The following is an 18587-nucleotide window of genomic DNA, read 5'->3' on the forward strand; positions in this document are numbered from 1 at the left end:
GGTCTTTTATAAAAATGTCAGCAGTTTCAACATAATCTCATGGTAACTCGTATGTATTTTACAAGGTGGCTAATTCATATCAATTCTTACACGCACATTCGTACATATTTGTACATTTCGCCCCTGTGATGTTGGGATTAGTGGTGGGGTTTCATTATTGGTCTGTGTAAAGTCATTTCAGAGAATTGTTTCTAAACACATTATACATCTTAGAAATGCATTGCTGAAACATTACAAAGACTGTGAGCTAGGGTAGTACAGAATTATGGAGTTAGATTGTTAAACATTTTTGTGTTCAGGATTATATGGGCAAGGTAAAAACTGTGACTCAATCACGCACTGGGCTAGCGTGGGTTTCCCCATGCTGCCTTGCGCGCAAATTTATTCACGCTGCAAGTCTAGCATGGAAACTATGGACCTTTTTTGCCCCTGAAATAGGGAACCAATCACAGAATGGGGAGGAGCAGCAAGACGATGACGACGTCTATGCGACACACCAAAGCAGTTTTGTTTATCCAACACGGGTGCAGATGCGAAGTTACTTTTCAATGCAGCCTTAGATAGTGTTCGAAGTAGTTCTGAACGCAAGTTTATTTAAAAAAAGCAACTTTTGGCATTAAACTATTTCATATCCAAGAAGGATGTTTGGATATGGCAAGACATGATAGCCACGGAGTTTTATAGAACCAACCTGCTAGGCATCATCGTAGACGAAGTACAATTAACTTATAAATGGTAAGTGGTATTTATTAATATCATATTGTCATTATGCCTGTACTGTGGTTGTCACAGTGCCACTTAATTGTGTTGCTTTTCAATATCAATATACAGCTACCGGTATAGTTGCATAGCTTTCAGCTGTGTGCACAAGTTCCGATAAAAGCTGTTTACATTTGAATTTATGTCGCTCTACATAAATCATCTGGTATTATTTAAACAATTGGCTATGAGCTACGTACAGACGCATTTGATAGACATTCGAAGTGCCCAATAAACGGCTCTGGGCATTCGTAAACCACGCCTCAAATATAAGAAAATAAGCGTATGGTTCCCAAACCACGTCTCATTCTCTATGAGACTGGTCTGGTGTTAGCCAGGCTAGCACTGGGCCCCGCCCCTAACATAATCGTAAGCATCCATTTATGTTGCAGCGGTATTTGAAAGTTGAAAAAGCTTTCCTGAGAGTGGGTGTGATTTCAGGGCCGACACTGACTGGACATGCTTCCAAAAGAGAGCAGAGAATGCTGCCTATTTGTCCAAGATTTTGATAACTTATTTTATTTACTTGGTAGTTTATTTCATCATTCAAATTTGCTGGGTGGTTAATGACACATTTTTCTGTGGTGTGACAAACTGAGAACACATTAAAGGCGGAGTGCACAATATCTAAAAAACGCGAAAAGAGAGTCGGGCCGACAACCAAAACATACTTGTAGCCAATCAGCTGTAAGGGGCGTGTTGGTTTAGGTGATTTCAATTGTCAATATTGGATTTAAGATATCATGAACCCTGCATTTAAACATCAGACTTTAATCATACATTTTTGTATTGTATTTGTTTGTGAATTCATACAAATTAGCAAACTCGTAAAATATTTTTCGTGAGATCAGGCTGCCAGTTTGCACCTTAAGAACTGTGAGACAAGCAGATCTTTATTTTTGTCATTATGCCCAGTTTATTATTTATGCCTCATTTCATGATGCAGTCTACCTGATTGTTTAATCAAAGCTAGTGAACGAGAAAATCTCGACTTACGTCTGTGGGCCAGACAGATTTAGACAAAACTGCAGCTTACCACAGTGTCAGAAGGCAATAGAGCAACCAGAAGTAGAATTTAGAGACAGAATAAATTGAATTTGTGGGACAATAAATTACTGACGCTTTTGACCCAGGAAAGATTGAATGAAAGGGATAAAAAGAGTAAATAAAGCAGGGGGTGGGGAGAGACTGTCTTTTTAGATATTACAGAGTCACAGGAACTAAATGTGCTCATCAGACGGGCGGCTGAAGAAGAGAGCAGATCAAAGCGGGTTGGTGAGAAGTACAGGGAGATATCAAACACTGAATAATTGGGTCATAGAAGCTCAGGCTCTCTGATGCCTAAATCACAAAGCACTGTATGTTCAGAACCATCAGAGCAGGAACACAAAACATGGGACGACACATGCATTATGCAGTTAGACACCTGCGTACAGGTTCCACAACTGATCTGCCCTGTAGTACAGACCATGCTGTGACAGCCAAAAGCAAAAAAACATCAAAATGTAAGAAACATTACAGTCAATTTTAGCTGAAAACCTTGTTTTAAAGGGGCCATGGCATGAAAATCTGACTTTTTTCATGTTTAAGTGCTATTATTGGGTCAATCTATCAACCTAGAAAATGTGATAAACATCAACTCAGTAACTTAGTTTTGGTAAACTGTTCTCTGCAAGAACATGAAAAAATAGATAGTTGAAATTTGGCTCTCCTTTTGATGTCATAAGGAGCTCTTATTATAATAATACCACCCCTTAATCTGAACTATCCAACCACAGCAATGCCATTTACTGCAAAGAAAAGCACAATTGAGTTTTAATTGCAACAAACCACCATCATTGCGATTAGTGTTTGAATTTCATCAGCTCATTTGCATTTTAAAGGACACACCCAAAACTGCACATTTTTGCACACACCTACAAAGTGGCAATTTTAAAATGCTATAATAAATTATTTATATGGTATTTTGAGCTAAAACTTCACATATGTGCTCTGGTGACACCGAAGATTTATTTGACATCTTAAAAAAGTCTTGTGCCATGGCCCCTTTAAGGTTGTTTTTATTCATCATCAAGAAATAGATTAAATACATTTAATATCTTTGATTTAAAGGACATCGTAAGTTTCCTGGACAGGGTTTATATTAAAGAGACACTCCAATTTTTTTGAAAATGTGCTAATTTCCAGCTCTCCTAGAGTTAAACATTTGATTTTTATAGTTTTTGGAATTCAGCCGATCTCCGGGTCTAGCGGTACCACTTTTAGCATAGCTTAGCATAATCCATTGAATCCATTAGACCATTTAACATCAAAATTTCTTCTTTTGTGTTCAACAGAATAAAGAAACTCATAAAGGTCTGTAACAACATTAGTGTGAGTAAATGATGACAGAATTTAAGGGTGCTCCGATCAATGCAGATATCCACCAAATATAAGTGGCCGATCACTATTATGAATCGCACAGTCAATATTATTGCATTTGAGAAAGCAACACTCCTCAAACATAATTATTATACATAGTCTTTATTATCATAAAAATACCTGAAAATGTTTAAAGAACAGCAATATAAATATATCCTTATTAAGCCATTTCCTGGAGCTGCGTGTCATAGCTGCACGTGTATGGTTCTTCGTCTGCAGCGCATATTGAGTTTCTGCACGAGAGCGCTCTCTGGCTTTTGCGGCAATTCACCGTAATTCATTGAGAAGCATAGCAAGCATCATCGGTAGATCGATCAGAGCATCCCTAACAGAATTTTCATTTTGGGGTGAAGAATCCCTTTAGGACACCTAAGACATAGCACTAGCCTTAAACCCTGTCTGGAAAACTGCCCCATCAGCTGTACAATAAAATTAACTTTTACTCTGTTGGGTAACCAAATCTGGGCCCTGAAGAAGAACCATTTGAACACTAAACATCATCATTGGCTGAAGCCGGTTTTCTTAGCATAAGAGGATAAAAGGCTCTCCACAAAGATGTCTGTATCACAGCCAAGTCACTGAGATGTTTTATCATCACTCTCAAAATGTTCACAGAGCCTTACGGCAATGTAAAACAGAAAATCGGGATCAGGAACATGTCAAACACACACCAATAAACCAGATTAGACTGTGTATGTGCACAGCATGTGCTATAAATACCCAGCAATATAACCATGCCTGTTCATGCTCTTATTGTTGAGTCAAACATTTGATAAAAACCCAGTGCTGCTACACTCACCTGCACCTCAAATCCAACTCACTCTTTTCATGCATCAAATTTTCCATTACATGTTGCAAAAAACAATCTACAACAAGACAGACACAAGCAGGTGCTCACCAAAAAAGCAGAAAGAAATGTGCCGTTTAAAGAGAAAGTTATAGGAATACCTTGGCATTCCTATTAATCCGTTCTCCCTCTCATCACAGACCTCTCTCAGGCTTAAAATAGACAAAGCACTATGGTTTGTGTTGGTAACCATCTGTTCCACAAAATATTTAACAACAAATATAGTCAGTCTGGTAAAGAAAGCATAATGCGAAGATGCAATCAAACCAGCACCATCTCTCAGTCTCTGCATTCCTGTCGTCCTGTTTGAATTTCTGAGAAGTGATAACAGGCAGAAAATCCATTATTTTATTTTTCCAAATGGGTCTCATATCTGATGCAATGCGATGGTACAAACAGCAGCACACAGATGTCAGTTTAATGAAGACACAAGTTAAATTTAGGTCAGGGAATAAGATGATGCTTTTAGTTGAAAGCCATTAAATTAAACAGAGCAATAAAGCCAATTGATTTTAAGATCTCTGGCTGAAGAGTGCACACAAACACTTAAAAGGAAAAGCAAAAAACCTGCTCTATTCTCACCTATATGAGCCAAACGACACTTTTGCGGCATTGCTACACTGCCTCCAACATGATAAAACCTCCGGGCCAAGAGAGACGCCACATTGGCCATGGCAGATCTTTGTAACGTCACAGAGAAAGGTCCCAACAAGCCATCAAAACGCAAAAAAACATAAAACCATCCGCTCAGAACTGAGTGTTATTCGTGATGAACTCTTGCTTGCTCACTTCCCTCGAGACTGCGAGCCGTCTTCCCTCTCTGAGGGTCCACTACGGACGCCCACGTCTTTACCCACCACTCCACCCTTTCTTTGGTCATCCATCGTCTATCACACCAGCTATTCACAAACAGCCTTTGAACCTTTCTGACTGTCGAAAGCAAAACCGAAAAGGGATTTACACAGAATAACTCATGCATTGTAGTGGACAAATGTGGGGCTTTGAACAGATGTGTCCTGGAGGGTCAAAGTAAGCGGTAATACAGACAAAGCAGATAATCTTAGTATTACAACCTGAATGGGCTTCCACAACATCTGTAATGGTCACAGGTGAAGTAAATAACATTTTTATTTATGCATTAGACAGAAGCTTTAATCCAAAGCAACTTACAGAGCATTATATACTTGGTATATATTGTATCAGTATGAGTGTCCCCTTGGATTGAATCCACAACCTTTTGAGCTGTTTACATAATGGCTGCTTTACCAATTACCTACAGAAAGACAAATATGATGAGGAAATCACAGCAAAAAACAGTGTTGTGTTCCTTCACACGAGAAGTTAATGTATCCGGTGATCTCTTAAGTAAGGTTGTGTTTAAATATGTAGTAATCTGAAGTAAGCTCTTTGTAAAATCTAATAGCAGGGATTTAACTAGCCAAGGTGGGTGGATCTCTCTGAGGTCCTATGCAGTGAATTGTTTTATGTTGTTTGAGAGTTGAAGTGCAGGGGAAGCCACTAACTTATTAAAATCTCTTCTGCTCCTCGTGAAATCAGCTGAACTTCTGCTATAAATCATTTATTCTCAGAAGATGCAATATGAATGCATTTCTTCACGTCTTCTTCACATCTCAGAGTTTTCGCTGTCCTCGTTTTCTCTCACTCGTCTCCCTCTCTTATGCGCCGCTATACATGCTAGTGAAGAATTCATTCAGATATGAAATTGTATTAGTTCATTGCGCTGCTTCTTGACCTGTGGGCTCTGACCGCTGGTCAGATGGAGAGAGATGTCCATCTCAGAGGCAGTAGGCTGCAATGTGACATTTAAGCTCTCCTGACTACATAGATGGTCTTTGGTTGGAAAGGGGAAAACACCAAATTGAGCGTGTTCTGCTCTATACTGGAATAGCTAAATGTGCTGGGCTTGCTATGCAAATTAGTCTGCTTGTCTTAACATATAAATTCAAACATCAGGTTAATTTAACATGTTAATTGCCATTAACAATGCATATATGCACTGGGAAACTGACATTTACACTGCATGCTTCTTTGTTGCACCTCTTTTATTGCATTTTCTGGTCTTTTTATACTTCTTCACCATGTACTCACAACATTGGCATGAGCTGGTCTCTTCTCAGTACATTATACTTTACTCCATAAGATCTTTATTGGATGTTCTACTATATTTGTATTCAATTATGTACATATTGCTATTTGCACTTCTGTTTAGAGTTGTATTCGGCACAATGACAATAACATTGAATCTAATCTAATATATTCATGCATTTCTTGCACTGCGCTGATGTTTTTTGAGGATTTTATATGAATGTGCATTTTCATAGAATCAAACACATAATATCAGTGTTGCACTGCCATGCTATAAGGGTTTAGGTTGACATGTGCTACATTCCTATACATAAAGGTGCTACATAAACTCATAGAAGAACCATTTTTGACTATGTGGTTTAATAAAGAACCTTTAACATCCAAAGCCTTTTTCTGTTTCAATAAAGGTTCTCTGTTGTGGAAAGATTGAACTTTAGACTATACAAAGGGTAAAAAAGAAATAGTTCTATGGAAGTCCCGTGAACTGGAAGACACCATCGACTTCCGTATTGTGACGAATTACTTGCAGCAGACTAATAGTTGGAGGGGGGCGGGGTTAACGGATGCTCTGTCCAAGCCATCAGGCTGATGTTATTAGAGAAAGATCACCACAAAAGGGTGTTCTTTAGAGGGCTAGGCTTATTACGATAGCTACTTTTCATAAGCCGATTAATTGCACTAGAAATAATGCTGATAATCAATATTGTCATTTTAAGACCATGTCACTGATTATATTCCGACTATAAAACAGCATAATAATGTAAGAACACCATTCATAAGAATAACTTTTATTTTTTTAAGAACATTAAGATATAATAACAAACATAAATAAATAAATATTATAAAATGTATAGTACCAGTCATTGGTTCAGTCATAGTTATTGTTCAGTGTAAATCATGGCTGCACACGGTATATTGCTTTAGACGAGTTTGATCGCATTTGTGAGTGTTAGGGATGCAACGATAAATGCCGATATACACTCATATGTGGCCGATAAATATTCTGAATCGCACAGCCAATATTATGCACAGCTATTTCATGTACTACGACTTTTGATCAGTAAGTCCTTACAGGGCTCCAGACTGCCACCAAATGGTGGCATTTTGCCAAAAAAATTCTGAGAGTGTGCCACTGAAATTTACATCCAGTCGCACATGTGTGACCAGTAAATTTGACTTTTTTTGTGATGTGACACTGAATTTGAAACAGCACATTGTACTTTCTGCATCTAGCATTAAAGTATTTACTAGTAATACAGTGAAAATTAGTAGAAATGTGAATATTTGGTTAGCATGTTGATTTACGGCGTGTGCCCCTAAATTTTCTGGTTGCGCTCCTAAAATTTTCAGTTGCGGGCCACTGTGCTCCTAGTGAAAAAAGTTAGTCTGGAGCCCTGCCTTATCAATCTGAAATCACTGTTAGTTTGAGTCGTATATAACATGCATTTGACAAAGCAACACCCGGCAAACATTATTATTATACAAATCCAATGAGTTTCTATATTTTTCCTATTTATTCATAGTCCTCTCTTGGTAACTTTTAATAGCTGGGGACTATTTTCGGACGTTGCGTAAAATCATATTGCCTGCTGCAGCCATGGTACGGGGCAAAGTCCTTGATTATCGTATGAGAGTATAGTTCCTAGCAATATCGGCCTAGAAAATCGCAACTTTGACTTTTTCATCAGTCTTAGTAAACAATGTAACTACAGAAGAGTCAAGTTTTAAATAGGAAAAATATGGAAACTCTTGGGTTATTTTTGAACGCAATGCTAATGGTCTAATTAGATTCAATGGATTATGCTAAGCCTATTTTCAAAAAAAGAGTAGTGTCCCTTTAACCTGTCACTGTCCACTCTGTGTGTGTGCGTGCGTGTGTGTGTGCATGCGCAATATATCGCCAAAAAAAAATCACAGAGGTCATGTTTATTAATCGTGCAATAAGTCAATAAAGTAATTATCGTGACAGGCCTAATGAGGGCACATGAATAAAAAAAATAATAATGACAGAAATGAATAAATTGTTTAATGAACACAGCAATATTATATATTGCATTTCTGTCAAGAGATCCTTCTAAAGTCCTTTGCAACTTTAACTAAATGGTTCTTTGGAAAGCCACAAATCTATTACATTGCTGTAAAAAAAAACTTCCGTAGGACCTTTATTTTTAAGAGTGTACAATTGCTTTCCTTCTCATGCTGTTATTTATTTGGGTATTCCGTGGGTATTCCTTTAACCAAGAAAAAATCCAGCCATTGCACCCTGATAAACATCATAATATTCGACATGGTGTTTCCTTTTGAATTGAAACCCCCAACAGTCAAGCACCAAATTGAGGATCTAAACACAGAAAATAACCCCTGATTACATCCTCTCTATCTTAATTAGAAAAAATGATGCTATTACTGCTTTCACTCATACTGCATCACCACTTTCAACAAGAACCCCACTGAGCTCCCAAAATCCATCAGAGCAAAAATAACTGTGCAGAATTTTAATGTATTCATGACTGCTGTTCTGACAGCATTCCCCAGTATTGACATCAAAGAAGCACTGTTAGGCAGGCAGGCGTTGAGGGAGATGTTCAGGAAGGTATTTGGCCAGTTGGGAAAGCCCCTCCCCTTTGCCATTTTCCTTTACCCAGTACAAGAATGGAGCAGAGCTGATACTGGTATCTCACCGAACAGACATGGGTACTCCTGTGATCAGTCTAATCTCCTTCACTTCATAAAGAATCGCTATAGAGAGACACATTGAATGGAAATGTGTTTCCAGTTTGGCTATAATGATGTTTGTTGTGCCACTGAGGCCTATTAGATGATAAAGAGTGGGTGGTTGTAAAAGCCTATGGCTACTGAATATTAAAATGAAAATTCATGTTTACGAAATTGTGCTTACTAATATAGACTACCAACCAACTCCCAAAAATCTTTTAATTTATGTCAAAGGGCCAAGTTAATGGCCAATTAAGTTTGTCTCTAACAACTTAAAAATTTAATTGATAGGCACTCAAAATACCCACACAGGAAAAACTTAAAATTAAATGGGAACTAAAAAGGAAAATTATGCATATGAGTAGCTGAACTTCCAACATTGTGGAGTAAATCATCATGATCTGACAAGAAAGGCACATTTTTAATAAATATATGGGAGCCATGTCATCTTTGCTAGAAAGCACTAAACTGTATAGCCTCAGACACAAACCCCCACGTAAACTCAACTAAAGGTACAGATGAACCTGTTGACATGGCATATCACCCATAAACGACTTAAAGCTTAAGAAAGAGCTTTCGTTATTGGTGTGTGGGGAGTATTTATTATAGCAGACAGTATACAGTTAAAAATATAGTCCCTAAAGTCGAAGATATCCATGGAACAGAAATAAAAATAATCAAATTAATGATTATGAGGGCCATGTGAAAGCAAACCAATGACATTATTTGAACCAATAACAGCAACTAACCCCACCCTAATATGGCAAGGAGTAAAACACCTTGTTTGATTGTTGTATTGTTCGCAGAATGCAAATGAAACACGGTTATATAGGACATTTCTAATATAATTAGTAACATAAAAATGATCATCTCAATTACAAAACATTAAGATTCACGGTTGGGAAGCTGAATAGCTGTCAAGCATTCAATTAGGCACAGTCTGTACATGAGTGTTTTGGAGCGCAGCTTCTCGTCCCCCTCCCACTGACTAAAACTGCATTCCGATGTAGCACCATGGACAGCACCCGCTGACCCACAGTACTTCAGTAAAGTCATGAATGAGCAAACCCAAACACAGCGCAATAATAAAACAGACTAACAACATCACTCACGTGCAAATGTTGTATAAAAGAATTAATCTAGCATTTCATTGTTTTGTTGTCTTAATTAAGTGTCATATGCTTAGCAAATATCGCTCTGATATGGACAATAATAAAAACCAAGACATTGACACTTACACAGTGACGCGCAATGATGACAGACGGAAAAAATAAAACAATTATGCGAAAGATGTTACAGTAGCAAAATAGGTGACTTACCCTTCTCAAAAATGATATTTTTCGAAACTTCCAGCTCCGCCATTGTAGTTAATAGCGGGTAAACACCGCATTAAGTGCCGTATCCAATTCAGTATGGTAATCAGAAAATATGGCATGCGCTTCAGAAAGCAGGTGTTACTGCACTCTTCCATATACATCTATGTAATGTCACCATCCTCTTCATAAAATTAAATGTAGACGAATTGGAAATTTGAATATAATTGGTTCCTGGCTTCATCTGCTGAATTAATCGATTAAAATCCATGTGGATTCATTCTGTGAATGCGCGCGGAAAGGACCTCTCCAATCATCGCTCAGTGCAGCGCGCGCTCTGTCCTGACGCGCGCTTTTTTCTGCTCGCTCTCTTTTCGGAGATGTCAAGGACTTTAATGTCTGCACGAGGAAATATCTGTGATTTTCCAGTACACATGCGAATTATGCAGTCGGGAGGGGGAAACAAGGGGAGGTGGCTGTTATGAAGGTGATTCGGGTGTCCGAAAGCGCGGGGGTCAACACATTATTCACATCAATACGGCATCGTTCCTAAAATCTAAACTGAAAGCAAATAACTAGGAGTCTTATTCGCATTAGCCAATTTGTGTGTTAACAGACAGGAAATTATCTTAAGTTTAATTAAGATCAAATGCATTGATTTCTTAAATACAGAGGTAGGGAGAAACGCAGTAAGTCAAAGTGGAAATTGTAACCGAGGGGGCTTCAGTTTGGTTGGAATTTGTGATTATTTGAGAGTAAAGTGATTAAAGCGCCATAGGGATTAGAATTAAGCCATGTTTCTGTAATAATGAATGAACGGTCTCATCACGTGATGATGGATTGCTGAGCAATGAGCACTGACACGAGTTAAGCGAAAGGTTTCTAAAAGATTAAAATGACATGATATATATTTTATTTCATCTACAGTCAGAAAATAATTGAAAAAAAAAATGGCTAGCTTTCACGTTTCCAAAAAGTACACATTTGCACCTAAAGAGTTTGTCAGAGGTACTTATTGGTACCTCAAAGTACATATTAGTGCCATATACCTGTACCAAATGGTACATATTTAAAGGGTTTTGCCCCAGTGACAGCTTTTTTTGACAATTTTTACTGACAGTGTATCCAGTGGAATACGTTTGAATGGTGATAATGTGTTTTATAAATATAAAAAATACATTCCTTGGCTGCCCAGGCAATTATGCATTACATTTGTCAGTAACTGACCCTCATTTTAATCTGACTTTTATCTGTTTAGCACAGACGGAGGTGTGCTGTACATTTAGTTATGAATTTTCAAAAGCATAGTAAAACAATAGGAATGTCAAGATGCAAAAGGGACAAAAAGCACCATAAATGTCATCGCTACAACTACATACAATAGCAATTGCTCTAAAATATAATTTACCCTCCACTTAATCATTTTTGTCATCTGGTCTACAACCTAAGGATAAGACACAGCATAATTCTTTTTTTTAATGATCTATTCCTCTCAAAAACTTTGTTTCTACATACTTGTATATCCAACTAACTAAAATGATTGGTAAAAAAAATAGTTGTAATAGTAATGAACATTTGTAACACCACAAACTTTATCGGAGGAAAACAATTGCTTATTTTTAAATTGGTAAGCAGTTCCCGGCAAAATCTTTATCCCTCTCATCCATCACACCACATCAGTGACAGTCAGAAAATAAGTCCTATAAAATATGAGCGAATCGTCTCCAATACCTTAGAGGGAACCATATTCATATCATGCAAATAAGCAAGCTTCACGTTGTGTGTGCGTTACTTCTCTAAAAGTGCTGAATGTCTTAAAAGGATCATTGCTGTGCTCACTGCAAACAAGTAGTCTAGAATAACCATTCGAAGCTCATAAGGTCCCAAGAATAGATTAAAGTTGATCCCAGGTGGGCTGTGGAGTGGCTGGAATGAGGCAATCAATACCGTCTTAAAAATCTGTCAGGTCAGGACAATGTTAGACTTCCTTGATCTATTCATTTGTGTGTGTGTTTTGTGTGTAGATGTGTGACATGAAGGTTTGTTTGGAGGTGATCATAGAGATCAAATTGGGCTGTCCAGGCATTACTTGGGAAGTCAACCCACCTACCTGAATCGAATCGATTTACACATTGACACATAAGCCAATACACAAGACATAACTGCATTAACTGTTTTCTTAAGGTGAGGGCTTTTTATTGACCTCTTTAATTTTAAGAATGTGGGTAGATATATATATTTATATATTTATACACTTTTATCCAAAGCGACTTGACAGTGCATTACAAGCTATAAATTTTTTTATAAGTATTTGTGGTCCCTGGGTTCGACCTTTTGCACTGCAAATGCAATGCTCCACCGAGCTGTACAGGAAGACCTAAATTAATGAAGCAAGCAGGAAATACCAGACAAAACACCTGTGAGCAGACAGACAGACTGGCTGCATCATACATCAACAACAGCATGGCTACTACACAATCTTCACAACTCTCACAGAAAAACAACCACCCAACCCATTTCACCCATTCAAGAATGCACCTTGTCCCATCAATATACTGTACATACAACAGGTGTATTCTCAGTCTATCAACCTCATTTATCAACCAATATTCCCACCTTAGCTACTGCTAAATAGCACTAAAAGTGGTTCATTGACTTCATAGGGGAACCATTTTATGTAGTACCTGTGTAGAACCATATTGTGCTATATAGAACCATGTAATCATAGGGGAACCATTTTATGTAGTACCTGTGTAGAACCATATTGTGCTATATAGAACCATATATGGTGCTATAGTGGTGCAAGATCAACCCTGGATGGTTCATAGGTGCTATATATCACTAAAATGGTTCCCCTATGATTACGAGCTTTTAGTGCTATTTAGCACTAATTTAGAGTGTAATTTCTATACATACATTCTTGAAAATTATTTACATTTTTAAATCATCTGTTGTCATTTCTTATAAGTGTTGTGGTAATATTGCTGTTAAGAGCAGGCTGACAGGTTTGTGTTTGGTGACATGACATTAGGGACGCTGACACCATTTTTGCATATGTCATCTCAAGCCAGGAGGATTCCCTCCTGTACTGCTTGCCTGAACTTGATTATTCTCATAATGTGAATCACAGCACCACCTTGTGTTTAAAACTCACAGTTACATTTCCTTTTAGTTTGACAGTCATTGCATGTGATTGAGTTAACTTATCAAAGACCACCATCTATACTTTTTTTGGAGAAATCCTAGTCCTAAACATTACTGTGAAGGGTCTGTATTACACTACAGTATTATGATGTCCATCATTCAAGCAGCAAAGACCTACCATGAAAGATGCCATTATCAGCCAGAAAATGACGGCAATACTGTGGACTTCCATGCTTGTCCATCTTCCTGTAGCTCATGATGAGATCCAGGAAGGATGGAAAATGAAAAATCTGTAATGAAGAAAAAAACAAATGATGCATTTTATGTTAATAAGTGATATCCAGTAGGTATTACATTTAAACATATATTTAAACTGTGTGATGCACTTGAAATTGGCAATATATGTGATTTTCTTGATATTTTGATCGTTTTTTGCACACTCAAATTTCAAATAGTTTTATCTCAGACAAATACTGTCCCCTATCCTAAAAATCAACGTATTTATTCAGCTTTCAAGTGATGTATGAATCTCAGCCCACCTGGGATCAAATTTTAAAAAAGGACCCATATGACTGGTTTTGTGGTCTATGGTCATATATGTGACCTCCTTTTGTGACTGAACATGTCATTAATTTTTAACTGTGTGATATCAGAGTTATTGATTAATGATCTATACTGAGTCTGATCACATATACACAAGTCTTAAATCTCATTGAGCTCAGATTGGTGATGAGAGGTGCAGACATACAGTTACAACCCTGATTGTACTGCTATGATTACAAAAGACAAGAGATTGTAAAGAAGGAAGAGATAAATAAGTGGAGCGAATTGACACATTGACACAGTTTAAAGCGCTCAAACAATTATGTACCGTGGCATACTTTATATAGGTGTGATGTCAAAAGATTTCTATTTTGATTGTGTGATATTTTTTCTGGAGGTTTAAATTGTATGCTATTATTTCTAGGTTTTTATTTTCTTGCAGAATATTTTTACAATTCTTTTAGATTATACATCTTACTTCCAAAATAACCAGGAACATTTATCTGATGGCTATATAATTGATTATGTTTATTCCTCAGTCGTCTGAGCCCCCTGATCTCATGTGATCATTTCATTTTAAGACTACACTGCAAAAATGCAGCATTTTTGTCAAATCTAAAAATATGTTTTTTTGTTACTTTAACTTAACAAATTAAGTAAAAAGAAATTCAACTTGTTTGTATACACTCTAAAACATTGGGTCTAAATAGCACTAAAAGCTCATAATCATAGGGGAACAATTTTTAGTGCTACATAGCACCTATGAAGAACCATCCGGGGGTGATATAGCACCACTTTAGCACCAGATATGGTTCTATATAGCACAATAGGGTTCTTAGCACCATTTGTTTTTAGAGTGTATGTTAAGTCAATGTTTTAGGTGAAAACTTAAAACAGTAGGTTGAACTGACTTGCAAAACCAAGTTGTTTTAACTTCATGCTGCATTTTTTTATACAGTGTATCAAAAACATAAATAATCACTCGCTGTGCATATGATCAGGGTCCTAAAATAAACCCCTAAAGAGATAAATTACAGCTCATACATCTAAAAAATGCATTTTATTAGCCATAATCCCTCACATTTTGCTTGCCCTCTGTGAAGCCCCCCTACAAACTCTATGTGTTTGACCCTGTGGCCTCAGTCTGAACTAATTTCCTGACACGAGCTGAAATCAGACACTGCCGACAGGGGTCCTGCTTTTCCGGCACTTTTCTCTCCGAATATTCTTATAAATCACCCAAAAACGAACATGCAACAGGTGTTGCTGGACACTACATTAAGAAGAAAATCAGCCACAGAGTAAATGAAAGATATTGGAAAAGGAAAAGGGCAAAGGCTCATGTGGACTGCGAAATAGTGAGCAGCATGAAAAATAAAACACAATCTGGAAAACAGTTTTTGGAAAACGATCCATGGCAGACATGTCAAAGCAAAGGGTAATAACATCCGTGAGGAAAGGTAATATTCATGAAGAACAGCAACTGTATACCATGCCTGATGTACAGGATTGGCTATAAATGTGAAAAACCGCATTGCAATGATTCAAAACAAATCTCGAGTCGACAAACCCTGAGTCTTAAATTTATTGGACTAGGTGTATTGCAAAGTGCAACATGCTTCAAAGCCAATCCACAAGGCCCATGAGCCCCGTTTAAAATACACCCCACCCACCCACCATTAAAACCTGTAACAAGAAAACTGCACTGCAACAGTGCTCTTGGTTTCTCTCATCTCAAATTTGTCCCTTACTGTCATATGAGCTGAAATATAAATGTGAGGGCAATCAAAAGCCGCCACATGTGCCTGAAAATGTATTCCCGTGACTATAGGGTACATTAGCTATAGGATAAGAGGCAAATAGCCTCTTTGAGCGTGCATTATCCACACAGAGGGGGGAAATTGAGAATGATTACAGTGTCAGAGTGTGGTAATGTGAGCACTTGGCTTTTCAATAAAGCATGCTATTTGTACTGTCATAAGAAAGTCCCATCTGCCCATGGGGAACATAATCTGGTTGGTGGGGTACCATTATTATATGCAAAAATATAATGTCCTATATAATGTACGCTCTGTGTTTCTAGCTTGTGTCTTTGAAATTCAAGGACTCATAAGATATGCACGCAAAAGCTCTGCAAAAATGAATATACTGTATCTTAAAAACATATAGATATAGATACCTAAATATTTTTACATATAAAAATACAGATATGTATACTTTTTAAATAGCACTTGTTAGCTAAGTAGTTTTAAGGGGTGACCATGACAGTGATTAAATTACTGTAGGAGCCAAGTTGCTGTACTCTTGGTTGGCTAATAGACATACCAGCTCAACTGCAGTATCAAACAGCAGATCAGATGAGCTTCACTTTCTTTCAATCTAGATGTCACTGGGTGTATGTGAAAAGTATGTAAAAGAGCAGGTTACATCTTTGCACTTTTTTCAAAAATATATCATGAACTGGCTTTGCAGAACAAATTTACTTTGGTCATCTATCAGCTGATGCCCCCACCAAAGTCGTCCTAATAACGGACTACATATAGCATTGACAGACAGATCAATAAATACTTCCGCTATTTAAATTTTTGATTTCTGGCACCAAGTTAAAGGCGAGGTGCATGATTTCTGAAAACGCTTTGGAAAAGGGAGTCGGGCCAAGTACCAAAACACACTTGTAGCCAATCAGCAGTAAGGGGGGTGTCTACTAACTGACATCATTGCCTGGATTGCGTATGTGTGGGACGGTCTATCAAAAGAAGGTCCAGATTCTATTAGGGTAGGGGCGTGTTTATTTAGGTAATTTCAAATGTCAACATTGACTTTCAGAGATCATGCCCTCCGTCTTTAATGGTGATAACTAGAACAAGCATTACTTAATTTAAAAATGAAATACTTTTTTAAAACTATAAACATAGAACATGTACAAAAATCTAAGATAAATAGTTGGCATCATTTTAAGGGTACTTTACATGGCAACAACTAAAAACTGAAAGATTTTCCTTTGCTCTTTAGAGGAAAAAAATGTACATACACATGACAACATTTTCAAAACAATCCCCATTTACATGGATATGCTATAACAACTAAAAACACTGTATTATTTTTTCCTGCGTTCAGCATAGTTTTTCCAATGGAAGTACCACGCTTTTTAAATGGTAGCAGCTGGCATTTTTGTCCGCATTCAGTGCTGAGCACCCAGATTGAAAAAAAAAATGCAACTTTTGAGGGAAACGCTAAGCTTATCAATGCCAATTTTTACTCAGCCGTCCAATCACAGCGTCGGAGGGGCGGGACAAATACCACAACAACTAAAGCTGAGTACACACCACATGATAATCGGGCTGAATTTGGGCTGATTTTCCCCCTTACAACAATACTATGTAAATTCCCGATCATCTTCGTGGTGGAAGCGATTATCTTATCAGATTTTTTTTGTTGAATATTTATGATCAGAAATCTTGTTGTGTGGGGAAACCACGAGGACAAACGCACACACACGCTATAGATTGGGTATCATTTCAATTTATGTGACAATCAGAAATCGAGCTGATCAAAGATAAAACTATAACAATTAAGTGCCGCAGCAAGCACAGTCCAAAGTGAAATGAACTGCAGAGATGTAAAAATGCAGTCCATTGTATTAATGTCATTTCTTTATGCACATTGTTCGCCAGGTTTGTTTACTGTGAAGTCACGTTTGGCTGTGAGAAACATAGCAAGATTTCCTATGTTCTTAGATGACCCTGCTGAAAAAAACAGCATCAAACCAGCATGGGAATTATGCTGGTCTATGCTGGTTTAGCTGGTGGTCCCAGCATACCAGCACCAAAACACAACATATGCTGGTATGACCAGCATGGGATGCTGGTACTAATGCTGGTTTAGCTGGTGCTAATGCTGGTTTGGTGCTGGTTTAGCTGGTGCTAATGCTGGTGCTAATGCTGGTGCTGATGCTGGTTTGATGCTGGTTAGCTGGTGTTCACTAGCAAACCAGCATCAAAACACAACATATGCTGGTCTTGCTGGTATGCTGTTTTTTTCAGGAGGGGAGACTCGCGTTGTTTGTGAAGTTAACATATTTTCCGGACTATATAAGCTGCACTGGAGTATAAGCTGTATCAATCAAAAATGCGTCATTAAGACGAAATAACATATATAAGTCACAGTGGACTATACGTCACGTTTATTTAGAAAATTATTTCACAAAATCCAAGCCGAAGAACAGATATTTAATCTGGAAAGGCGAGTTATTCAACTAAACAATAGCAGACAGAACAGCGGGCTGAATAGATATCTGTACGTTAAAGTAATATTATCAGTTATTTCAACGATAAACCATAGCATAGAGAACTTACCTGGAAGGTTGAAAAGGCTAAATTAACCGAACAAGCCAACTAGCGTGAAGTTCGCATATTCGTCATTCCACATTACTGAATCCATTGAATTACATAAATACAGGAGCAGCATATAGCGGACTCTCGCGGCTGTAGACTGTAATGTTGTCTCTTGCCTCATAAATGTAAAAATTTATTCATACTGACTTACAAGGCGCATCTGACTATAAGACGCAGCATCAGCCAAGATATGAAAAAAACGTGGCTTATAGACTGAAAAATACAGTAATCTGATGGTGCATGGTGTACTGTCATGACATTTTGAAAATCTGATACGATAAAAAAAATTATTTGGTGTGGTCCTAGCTTAACTGGTGGTGCATTGTACAACGAATGCTAAACAAA

General features: G+C 37.6%; 1 protein-coding gene across 1 annotated transcript in view; it reads right to left on the bottom strand.

Annotated features, from left to right (window-relative positions):
• plch1 (phospholipase C, eta 1) overlaps positions 1–18587 on the bottom strand; it is a 74246-nt gene that overhangs the window by 52050 nt on the left and 3609 nt on the right. The window contains exon 2 of the mRNA XM_073853476.1: positions 13484–13595. Coding sequence (XP_073709577.1) covers positions 13484–13562 — 79 coding nt within the window. The 5' untranslated portion in view covers positions 13563–13595. The remainder of the gene's footprint in view (positions 1–13483; positions 13596–18587) is intronic.

The sequence above is a fragment of the Misgurnus anguillicaudatus genome, chromosome 15 (assembly GCF_027580225.2).
Source record: "Misgurnus anguillicaudatus chromosome 15, ASM2758022v2, whole genome shotgun sequence".
Lineage (NCBI taxonomy): Eukaryota > Metazoa > Chordata > Actinopteri > Cypriniformes > Cobitidae > Misgurnus > Misgurnus anguillicaudatus.